The sequence below is a fragment of the Schistocerca nitens genome, chromosome 9 (assembly GCF_023898315.1).
Source record: "Schistocerca nitens isolate TAMUIC-IGC-003100 chromosome 9, iqSchNite1.1, whole genome shotgun sequence".
NCBI lineage: Eukaryota > Metazoa > Arthropoda > Insecta > Orthoptera > Acrididae > Schistocerca > Schistocerca nitens.
Window position 1 is genome coordinate 217374357 of NC_064622.1, and position 12289 is coordinate 217386645.

The 12289-nt window shown below is 40.4% G+C and overlaps 1 protein-coding gene across 1 annotated transcript in view; it reads left to right on the forward strand.

The window, feature by feature from the left end:
* Nucleotides 1-1081: 1081 nt before the first annotated feature.
* Nucleotides 1082-12289, forward strand: part of LOC126203851 (small G protein signaling modulator 1-like) — a 353457-nt gene continuing 342249 nt past the window's right edge. The window contains exons 1-3 of the mRNA XM_049938226.1: nt 1082-1369; nt 1740-1783; nt 1901-1976. Coding sequence (XP_049794183.1) covers nt 1351-1369; nt 1740-1783; nt 1901-1976 — 139 coding nt within the window. The 5' untranslated portion in view covers nt 1082-1350. The remainder of the gene's footprint in view (nt 1370-1739; nt 1784-1900; nt 1977-12289) is intronic.

Consider the following 12289-nt stretch of genomic DNA (forward strand, 5'->3'; position numbering starts at 1 on the left):
TGGAGCAATATACAAAGACGGCGCGAAACGCGACGCGAGATCTCTCTTGTAGCGGCTGCCTTTGCTCATGCGTCTTCGCTCTAATTTTTGGTATAAAGGTAGCGATGTGAACTACAGTTGTTCAGTACAAAGCAATCACTTGAAGATGGCTGAATGGTTGTCATCCGAAACATAGTAGCAACAAGTCGACATTATCTGGCTGCTGTCCCGAAACTTCGTGGGATACTCTTTCAACTGGGAAAATTTCAAGTAGAACAAGAAAGCAAATGCCTGACGCGATTTGTTAACTGAGTTTAACAGTTTTATGTAAAATAAACTATTGTATTAATTATGTTTTTTTATTAATGTTATTGTTATATATTGTTTCTGGAATACATTTGAAGTGTAATTACAGTTTTGACGAGTCCCCTGCATATTAAATCAGTGATTTAACTTTGTATGTTGTGGAACAATTAACTTCTGGTATCACCTTGAAGATTGCAGTTTCTGTATAGAAAGAAGGATGATTTAACTGATGTCATATATAAATCCAAAACCAAATGATAGTGCAATATAAGGTTTTGTTAACAAAACGGAAACAAAAGTACATTCCGAAATTTGTAGCACATGGAGCACAGGCACACAGGTAGTCATATGGTGGAATGTGACTCCTGATGAACAATGTAGACTTTACTCAAATTTGCACAACGTCATCCGGCGGCAAACCCGCAAATATGTCAGCGAGTAAAATAGACCACTCGTGAGACTGATGAGGTAAATGAGGTACTACATAAAAATAAATGAAGAAAGATCACACAACATTACAATAGATAAAAGAAAAAAAAGTGCAGCACCGTTCTGATCTGGCTATTAAAAAGAGAGTTTCTTCAGTTTAGAAAATACTATGGTATCTTGTGTTCTGTCCTGGTAATCTAACCCACAACGACAGTGTAATGTTACCGTCATAACTGTTCTGTTACCAAATAGACCATGAGTTGAGTAGAGCATTTGACATGCAATGGGCATGGTACCTAGAACTACACGGGACTGCGTCCGGGGAGTGACTCGACATCGATCCATCCCCTGTTGGTGCAAGTTGACAGTGGGAGGAAGACCGAAGCGATCTGTCAAAAATTGTAGCAGAACTTTAGTAGTCAGTATTTCGGTTGATAGAAATTGACGTTGTAGTAATGGACGACGGTAAAAAATGCCGTAATGAAATGTTACATTGTGTTTAAGAAGTAAAAGTTTGTCAGCGATGTAAATTGTTGAACTGTGGTGAAAAAATAGGTGTTTGATGTGAAGTGCTGATTATATAGTCTCGCCGAATAAAAGATTTTCCTATTTGGCTCTAAAAGTTTCATCGCAGAAATGACAGCCATAGAAACAGGTAAGCGGAACGCCGTCAGTCTTGACCACCTGTTATAAACCCCGCAAGCACTAACAGCGTTAGGTGTTAAAACTTATTTGGTGAATTTCTGACAGTGATATGACAGCACTATATCCTGTAGACAAATGTATGTACTGGTTCATGAGTACAGTGTTAGATGTAATGCTTAAAGTTAATAATAGTTTGATTTTCTATATTGTGTGTATCGATGGGATCTGTAATAGAAAATTATGTAGACCAGTATGCAAATGAAAGTTAACTGCTACAAATGACACAAACAGACCAAATTATAGAAGTATGTTGTCAAACTTTTTGTCTGCATAACAGTAAATTTTGTAAGTTTTTGATTATTTTTTTAAATTAATTTCAGGGAAGCAGCACAAGGAAAGGCTAATATGGAATGTAAAGAGGGAGGTATGTGTGAGCTTAAAGAATTGTTGTTCTTTATGTAGTACGTTTACAATTCAGCTGAGCCAGTACTTGTTGTTGGTAATTAAGTTGTCATGTTTATACTCTCTTCATTTTTTTCAGGTAAAACAAATAATGGAAGAGGCTGTAACACGCAAGTTTGTTCATGAAGAAAGCAGCTCAATAACATCTCTATGTGGTAGGCCTGTTTCTTGATTTTTGCTTTTTTTAAAGCCACAATGTCATATCCAGGATGGTGTATCACCATTGTTTCTTTGAAGTATGCTTTGATCTTGTTTGAAATGTTATTTTGTTTACAGTTCTGCTATTTCATATTCTGTTGTGCATTTTGAATTAATAATTGCAGCCGAGGTGTATCAGAGAGAGAGACAGATGCTACGTTGAACTGAGGAAGAGTTTCTATTTATCAACAGCTGTTATGACAATAAGAGTGCAATATGCAGAAATGTATGATAGGCCCTAGATGGACAAATGTTTATGTTGTAGAGAAAAGTTTCTGTAAGTGAACCCGTAACTCATTCCCCCCCCCCTTTGTTTTCTTTGTTTTTTTATTCATCTTTTTGCCGACTTCTCCAATTGTTAAATGAATTTTCTCTCAGTGCAGGAAATTGCTCTTTCAGAAAATAATTTCAATTCATTTTGTGTTTGAATTTCCTTGGGCGTTGGCTCAGTTGTTCCACCACTACCAGTAAAAGTATACTCTTTCTGTCTTCATAGTACACACAGTCTTGGAATGGGTTAATTCACATTCATGCATATTTATAGGATTAAGGCAGAACTGTTTCAAAGCTCAGGAGCATAATTTCATACTTTGGGCATCCTAGTTAACTTGTTTTACATTATGTTCAGATCAATGTGCTGTTGAATTTGGGTTAAATGTTGTTACATAATATCTGCCTTGCAATTCACAGTGGTATGCAGAGTATAGAGTAGATTATGCACATGACAAAAAGTGACAGCACATACTCCACTAATAGAAAATTGTTAAAAATGATAACAATAAATTTAAGTTACTGAACTGCAGCATAATGTGTGAGCCTTAGAAATTTTCTGTTTCGTGTCCCGTTGGCAACACGATTGTCACAAATGAAAATCTAATGCACCGTATGAAGATGTACTGCTATGATTTATTAGTGGTGATGATGACAAATAATCATATAACAAAGGTACAATATGGCACACTTTTATTAATTAATGAAATGAACATACACGTCGGAAGCCCTCACTCGACAAAGTCTTAATGCTGGCTAACAATCATAGTTTTTCTGTGAAGTCCTGGTAAACCGTGAGCGGTAATGTTTCAGTGCAGTGCTCCCACAGAGATGACACAAACTTTCTTCGTCTTTGTTGGAATTACAATCATTACAGTGTTTAAGGAGGGAAAAATAATGATGTTAGGGGTTTTAAATCTCGTACTTCGTTTCCCACCACCATGCTTTATTTTGTCAACATTGAAGGCTGAAATGTCAGCAATAAGTAAATTATGAATGGAATCATAATTTAAATTTGTTTCCTTTAAACTGTTTTACTTCTACTCTGCATTAGAAAAAGTGCAGATATATTTGCCTTGGATTTACTTAAGTCACAATTTCAGGGCATGGATGGAATCTTAACAGGAAACAGGGGGTAGCATTAATAAATGATACAACAGGAACCATACCGAATGTGCTGTGACGAAACAGTAAATATGATTGTATGGCAGTAAGACTACTCATTGCATGGATGGAGTCTTATCTTGGCAATGATGTGATGGGAATAAGTCTAAATTCAATTGGGGTAACATTGCATATGGTGTCCAGCAAGATACAGTGCTTAGTTCAATCGTATTCTTGGCTTACACACATTATTTACGTGGGACATTGGCAGACTCGACTTTGATGAGACAAGTGTGTTGAAAAAGGCCCAAACATGTTTACACTTAACCGTTGACCTTTCTAAAATCTTGTGCAGGTCCAAACAAAAATTACTTTGGGTGCTGGAAGTGGATATCGGTGGACATATACTTGAATGAGGCTCCATGTGTGAACTTTTCTAAGCATCCACATGGATAAGGAAATGATGTGGCATCAATAAAGCTTAGTCATGCCTCCTTTGCCCTTTTGAATCGTTGTTTTGGCTTGCATGTGGAATTGCTAGCAAACTTCTCATATTTTCCGTGTTCTGTGACATAATATTATGGAATATTGGAGCTAACATCAAAAAATATTTATTCTCCACAAATATGTAATAAGAACATTGTATAAAGTTTAGAAAGGAACCTCTTACGTAAGCCTCCTAAGGATTTTTGCTCTTATGTGTCAGTACGTATTCTCCCTAATGGTCTTAGGGATAAATAATTCTGTCACAATGACAAGTGCAAATTTTTGATTTAATGTGCTACACAAAATTATGGTATTAGAAGTAAAAGTAATTTCCTTATAGACTGTCCATGTGTATGTAGGGTGCAGAATGAATTGTATGTTCTGCTAAAGTATAGAGCAGGTTGCCAATGGACATCAGACAGGAAACTGAAAATATCCAGAACTGAAATAAAAGAATGCTCCGTTAGCCATCAATTCGACATTTAACATAATACTTGGACCCTGTGATATAAATTCTCCATAACTCTGTTGTGTATATTTAATAAAACTTTTTTGTATTTGTCTTTTGTGAAATGTCTGAATATAAGAAACATGTGGTTTCTCTTGGAGTTCGACAGTGTGTTTCACAACCATGAAAACTTTCTTTTTTAATACTGAGTGTGTGGCCTGTCAGTCAAGGATTCAAATGGGCTCTGAGCTCTATGGGACTTAACGTCTTAGGTCATCAGTCTGTCAGTCAAGGACCTGGCAGTAGCCTAACCTAGATAGGCATTACCTCTGGTGCATCTTTCTGATTTTACGTAACCAGTTGAGTATAAAACATTGTTTCTTAAACTACTTTCGGTTATAATTTTTTTCAGTTTTCCTATTCTTTTATTCTTCCCTTTGTCTGTGTCTTTATGCTTATTACAAAAAATGTTTGAAGTGTGTGTGTGTGTGTGTGGGGGGGGGGGGGGTTAGCAGGAGGAAAGGCATCTGGCCACACACTACCACAAACATTGCCTGTGAAGATATAGTATAAAGGCCAGGACAAAGGAAGAGATTGTTAAGTAAATATGTATCTAGATGCACATGTAGATATAAACATTTATTTTTTATTTATTTATTTCTCTCTTGTTCCGGTGATCCATGTTGTGACACTATCACAGGATGTGGAACGTGTCAATTTTACAAGCTTTTGGCCAGAATTTATGGTAATACATAAAACAAAACAAGAACAGTAAACAGTAACTTAGGTCCCACTACAAAAATACATTTTGGAGAGAGATAAAGATTACAAAATAATAAGTGTTAGAGAGAAATAAATATTACAAAATATATGTTTACAATAAAAATATTCGGTATTACAAATACAAATTTGGGCATACATTTGCAATTTACAATACAAGAGATGTTAAACACTGTAGTTCAGGAACTCTTCTAATGTATAAAATGATCCTTGCAATAGGAACTGCCTTAAGGTTTTTTTTTAAATAAGACATCATCATCATCTACCAAACACTTAATTCTTGAAGGGAGGGCATTAAAAAATCTTACAGCCACTGAAACGGACTCCTTTCTGCACCATACTTAGATTTGGCTGTTCATAGTGGATATCATGTTTCCTTCTATTATTGTGACTGTGATATGCACTATTCAGCTTAAAGATGGATTTTTCTTTCCTTATGAAGCACATTAACAAGAATATATATTGCGCAGTGGGTGTAAGTATTTCAAGCTTCTTAAAAAGGTTTCTGCATGTGGCTCTAGGATGGACTCCACACATGATCTTTATGGCTCTTTTTTGTACACACATTACTTTTTTAGCCAGTGGCTGATTTCCCCAAAATATAATTCCAAATGCCATAATTGCATGAAAGTAATCATAATACGCTGACTTCATGGTTTCCATATTTCTATAAGAAGAAACAATGCAACAAGGTTGGGGTAGAAAATTGAGATTTTTTAAAAAGTATTTAGCTTATTTTATTATTCTGACAAGCTGGTTTTCAAGCCTAATTGTTTTTTCTGCTAATTATGAAGTTTTCCGAAATAGTAATTCCACACATTAGTAGTGATTGATTGCTGCCGTGGTATGTAGTTACCACTGTTGCATGGCTGGAGTTTTGTGTGAGGATTCATTAACATGTGAGAGTGTATTTAGCATTCTGTTTAGGTTATTCAGGTGTATCTCACATTTCAGGTTTTCCTGAATATATGTATCTAAAAATTCTCTCATAATGCTATAATGCTGAGACAGTTTTTGTGTCAGTTGAAAAAAACAAGTGTTTCTGTGCAGTTAGGAAAATGATGAAAAGGCTTTTTAAGATTTTATAACAAGCTTGTTAATTCTGAATCACTGCATTTAATTTTGTATTGTAACAGCTATTTCATCACACGGTCTAACGAGGATATTGATATCATCTGCAAAAAGAACTGTGGTCCCATTAGTTATTTTTTTCTGCTATGTCATTAACATTAGGTATGAAGGGACTGGGCCCAAGAACTGACTCTTGAGGAACTCCATTTCTGACTTTCCAATTACTATAAAAATTGGAAATTTTGTGTGTTTCTGCAGCTTTGTATTTTATGTGGGTGATTTGTTGGCAAACGTCGAGGAACTAACGGATGTGTTTGTTTGATAGACCTCAAATTCCATTCCACAATTATTTAGCTTCTGCAACAGGATATCACGATCAATTACATCATCTCCCCTAGTGGGTTTTGTATCTCTGTTGTGAGTTCATGTTTAGCTGACATGGGGCCCCTGTCCTTGCAGCACTACTTTCATTACTGTGCTGCAGGTCTATCCTTCCACTACTTTTGTGTGTGTGTGTGTGTGTGTGTGTGTGTGATGCAAGGATCATATTATTGAATCCTGCACTTTAAATGCTCATCATGGCAGAGCCAGAGGGACTCAGGGCAACAGTTATCCAGCCAGGTAGCCACTGCTGTGGCTGTGTCTTGCCCATGAGGAGAGCCGTCATTGGAGTGGGTGCCACCGAGGCAGATGGCTGACAAATAAAGCAGCTCAAAGTTTCTTCCCCTGATGGTCGCACAGCCCCAACAGTCTCTTCTGAAGGAAATGATTACTACAATTTGGAGAGGTGTGACGCCACATTGTTTTCTTCCCTGGCTATGATGTGGGAGGCATGTAGTACTAAGAAACAAGGAGGGAATACTCCCCACAATACTGCTCGAGGACCAATGGGGATTCCTTTCTGGTCACGAAGCCATTATTCTTTGTTGAATAACTTGAGGACTAGCATTGATCTCAAGAGCGAAAAGTGGTTCAGCTGTGATTAAAATGGCATCCCCTGCTCTTACAGATGCTGCTCACCTGTGACAAACTGGGTGACAGGATATCATCTTCCACTGCTACCTACGTTTACTGACCAGTGAGGAGTTTTGTGCCAGTTTGGAGTGATGGGATGGGTGTTTTGCCCATTGTGTCCATCTGGGGCCAAGTGACTATAGGGTTGATACTGGGACCTTCATCTTGGCCTTGCAAGAAGACTTGTTGCCTTAAAAGGGCAAGGTGGTGGTATATCGTAGTGATGTGACACCTTGTTCCCCTTTCCATGAGGTGCTTCAGACGCTTGAGGTTTGATGATGTCTTCAGATTATAATGCCAGCCCAATGTGTAGGGATTGTAGCCCCATTTTTGTCAGCTGGGGAGAGAACCATTCCTCCTGTTCACCAGACTGCACAGTCTTCCAGAGAGTAAAGAAAATCTAAGAATAAAAGACTGATGACTGATTTGTGTATCAGGAGGCTAAGAATGTGTGTGATTGTTTACATCTTGTATGTATAACAATGACTTTTTCTATGACTGTGACGATGTCATTGCCTCTAGTGACAGTATCCTCTCCCTGTGTGGCTTCTATTTGAGCCCTCACGCTGCTTGACTCCATTTGCTCCTCTAGTTGTTGGGATCTCCTATCATTTTCCCCACACCTGCTTTGGGAGCATTGACTCCCTAACCACTAGGAATATTATCACCAACTCCATCTGGAGAAGCAACACCCTCCTCTGGCATATCGCATCAGAAAGGGTAAGCTCTCACCCAGGATTCTACTGTGTGTATTGATGTGTACCAATGCTGTATCCTCACAACCAGTGTCAGCAAGTGACCATGGAGTATGACCTGCCTCCTTGGTCCTTTCATGCCCTCACAGGATACTGGTAGAATGATCTTCCAGTGGAGCTGTAGCAAATTTTTCTGCCACCTGGTTGAGCTTTGACATCTTTTATGTGTTTCCTCTGCTTTCTGCAGTGCCCTCAAGGGAACTTGGTTCCTAGCATTCCATGCCCTTATCCTCTGTGGCAATTCAGTCTATATTCAGAATTGAGCTGGCTATGACAGAATGATGGTCAGAGTTTGCACATGTCTTCTGGAATTTGTCCACAGTGAACATGTACCACTTCTTACAACTTTGGAGGTTGTCTGTTTATGTGAGGATGTCTCTGGATTTTATGGTCATAATTTGTATCTCCCACTCTGTGGTGAAGTATTTCAGAACATGTCTACACTGATTTCTCAGCCTCCCCCATTCTTCCTCATTTTGAGTAACTTCAATGCCCTCAACCCTTCTTGGGGTGGCACTACCACCACTGGCCATGGTAAAGCTATAGAAACTTCACTCAAAGGACTTGATCATTGCCTCTTGAATACCAATGCCCCCACACACTTCAGTGTGGCATATGGATCATATTCAGCCATTGAGCTTCCCCCTCCCTCCCTCCCCACCTCCCCATCCTGGGGTCTCAGTACTCATTGGTGAATTCCTGCTTGGCTATCATGGGTCCCCAGCCTTTGCAGCGCCTCATCCCTTTCTGTGCTGCATATCTGTCTTCTAGCTATCTTTTTCCTTCCCTTGGGGAACAAGTCTTGGGCATTTTCCAGAATGCATTCTGAAATTTTGGTAGCCTGGCATCTGACAAGTCCATTGTCTGTTCTGTCCTTCTTCCTTCTTTCTTCATTTGCCGTCTCCTCCCCTTCCTCTGCTTCAGCATTTGAGATCTCTCTTTGTTCCTTCTTCCTTCTTGTGTGCTCCTGAAGGCTGACCCAAGTGCTTGACGCATAACAAGTGACTGGATAACATGTATTTCCCAGCCCCAGGCTGTGGGTTGGGTTCGCACCTGCCCCAGGCCCAGGGAGGGGTGATTGCCTGAGCTGCTACCTTCCCAATTTCCAATTGGTCCCTTTGTCTGAAGTTCTGGGGGATGTGACATGAGGTGTGGACAATCATCTAGATGGAGTAGCCCCCTCTGAGGAGGCCCCCAGTTAGGAGTGCACCATCAGAGACGTAGAAAATCAAGGGGGAATTTTTTCGCAATGAGCCAGTCTTCATCATCTCAGGCTACATCTACTAAACTTAAATGGATTGAGGCTAAAGATTCGACAACTCTCCCATCTGCATCTTGGTTCCTTGTGGTGTCATGTATCGAAGGGGTCAATGTTTTGCTACAGTTAATCTATTTATTACTCAGAAAGGTGTTGATGCAATTTCAGGCTTTTGAAATCCTACTCATGCTTACATAATGGGACTTTGCTTCTTGAGACCAATTGTGATTTTCAAGCTCAACAACTGATTACGGCTTTGTTCGTCCATGGCTATCCTGTTTGTGTAGAAATCCATCATACACTGAATTCTTCATGTGGTATTGTGTACACTTGGCTGCTTCATGGTCTGACCCAAGAGGAAATCCAACATTATTTCTATGACCAGGGCATCATTTCATTCCATTGGGTATTGAAAAAGGTTGATGAAAAGTTATTGCCTACATGCACTCTTTTTCTCACATTTGATTGACTAGTGCTTGCATTGAAGATTAAGGCAGGCTGTGAAGTCATCGTGGTGCGACCGTATGTTCCAAACCTGATACGTTGCTACCAGTGTCAACATTATTTATAATCACACTTGCATATACTGTCAAAACGTGGCTAAATGTGTTACTTGTGGTAGAGATGGTCATGAGGGCGATTGCCTGCCTCCTTCCTCCCCGCTGTATCAGTTATAATGGTGACCATGCCACCTCATCCCATGAATGCTCCCTGTATCTTGATGCAGGCTGACCCAGGGAAAATGCTGACACCTCTGTAGATTTCATGGATCAGGTTCCTACACCATGTAGCAGTAAGTCTTTGACAGCTGGCACTTGGCAGCCGCTTGAGTGACTGCCCTTTGTTTCCTCCTCCCCTTTCCCCATTATGACTCTTCTCTAGTGGAAGGTTCTTGGAATTAGATCCAAAAAGCAGGAATTATGGCTGCTCTTCGAATTTCAGTGTCAGATTGTTTTCTGCCCCCAGGAAACCTAATTACATCCTCTTGACTGCTTTGACCTCACACACTTCCTTGTGGTCTGCTTTGCCATTCCCTCCTCAGCAGACAGCAATCTTTGCAATAGGAGAGTTGTGCTGCTCCTTCGGGATGATGTTCAAAGCCAAACCATGTCATTGAAATACCTCGCTGCAAGCTGTTGCAGTCCCTATTTTCCTTTCTCGTTTCACCTTTTCTCTTTGTAGTGTCTACATTCCTTCGTCATTCACTGTCACCGGGGCAGACATACTCCGTGTTATTAGTCAGCTCCCTCACATCTTTTTTGCTGCTCAGCTACTTTAATACCCAACATCCCTCTTCGAGAACCTTTCTGAGAGGTTCCTTTTGGCTGACCTTCTTAGTCAACTGAACCTCATCTGTGTTCAACATTGGATCACTCACATTCATTCCAGACTCCATGCACACCTATTCCCATTTGGGCCTCCCGTTGTGCACTGCCCAGCTTGCCTATCATCTTGAGTGGTCTGTTCTGCCTGACACATACTCAAATGTCCGTTTCCCATTTGCTCTTCATCTGCTGACTCCTACCCCAACTGCATGTAAACCCAGTTGGCAGCTTTCTGAGGCCGAATAGAGGATTTCTTGTTCCTGGTGACCTTCGCCAAACATTTCCCCAATTGTGATGACCACATAGAGTATCTTACGAATGTTATTCTTGCGCTGCAGAATGTCCCATACCTCGCACTACTTCTTTACCACACTGTGTCTAAGTCCCCTCGTAGACTGAGCTGTGTCACAACATGATTCACTTGTGCAAATGTGCTATCTGCATTTTTAACTGTCATCCTACAGTGGCTAACTGTATTCATTATAGGAAGGTGTCCGCACAGTCTCATGGCATTCTTCAGGACAACAAAACAGCTCTCTGTATTTTCTTTACAAATTGTTTTAACAGTTTCACTCCCTCTTCTATCGTTTGGGGGCAACCTCCATCGTGACTCTGGGACAAATTTTCATTCTCAGTTTTCTGGCCTGACTGTAGCAGATGATGCCATTGTGAACCCATTTGCTATCTCTAACACCTTGGGCCACTATTTTGTGGAGATTTTGGGCTCCACTCCCATCTTTCTCCCCGAAATGAGTGGAGGAGGCTCGGGTGATATCCTCATGAATTTTACAATGCCACCGTTATCTTGAGATAGCTTGACCATGCTCTCACCTCAACCTGATCTTGTGCACATTCAGATGTTGCAGCACCTGTCTCTTGCGGGCAAGCACTTTCTCCACCGTACGTATAAATGCAAGTGGATAGATAGCACGTTTCCCAGATGCTAGCATGAAGCCATTGTCATATCCATCCATAAGCCCAGTAAGGACAAAAATCTTCCTTCTAACTACCGCCCCATTTCTCTTACCATCTATGTTTGCCAGGTGGCGGAACGTATGATTCATGGCCAGTTGATTAGGTGGTTACAGTCGAGTTATCTACTAACCACTGCACAATGTGGATTTCATGCACGCCGTTCTGCTGTTGACTATCTCATCACTTTGACAGCCCATGTTAAGAATTGTTTACTGTGGATATACCAGACTGTGGTCGTGTTTTTTGATTTGGAAAAAGCCTATGTTGCCTGCTGAAGGACTGGTATCCTCTGTCCCCTATACACTTGCAGCTTCCAAGGCTGCCTGCCCCATTTCCTTTAGGAATTAAAAAAAAAGTGTTCAAAGTACTTGTGCGTTCAACCTTGTGGACACGTCTATCCAGCAGAATGGGGTGCCTCAAGGCTCCGCCCTGAGTGTCATCCTCTTTGCTATAGCCATTTACCCTGTTGTGGACTGTTCCTGCAAGTTATCTCTGGCTCCCTTTTCGTCGACAACTTTGGGAGCTATTGTGGTACACCATGGACTTGTCTCCCTGAGCAGTGTTTTCAACAATGTCTCGATTGTCTTTACTTCTAGAGCATCGATAGTGGTTTTCACTTTTCCACTGATAAAACTGTTTGTATGAATTTATGGCAGCGCAACAAGTTTCGTCCATCATCTTTACATCTTGGGCCTGTTGCCCTTCCATTCGCTGAAACTAAGAAATTGTTGGGGCTCATGCTTGACAGGAAACTTTGTGGTCCTCCCATGTGTCTCACCTAGCT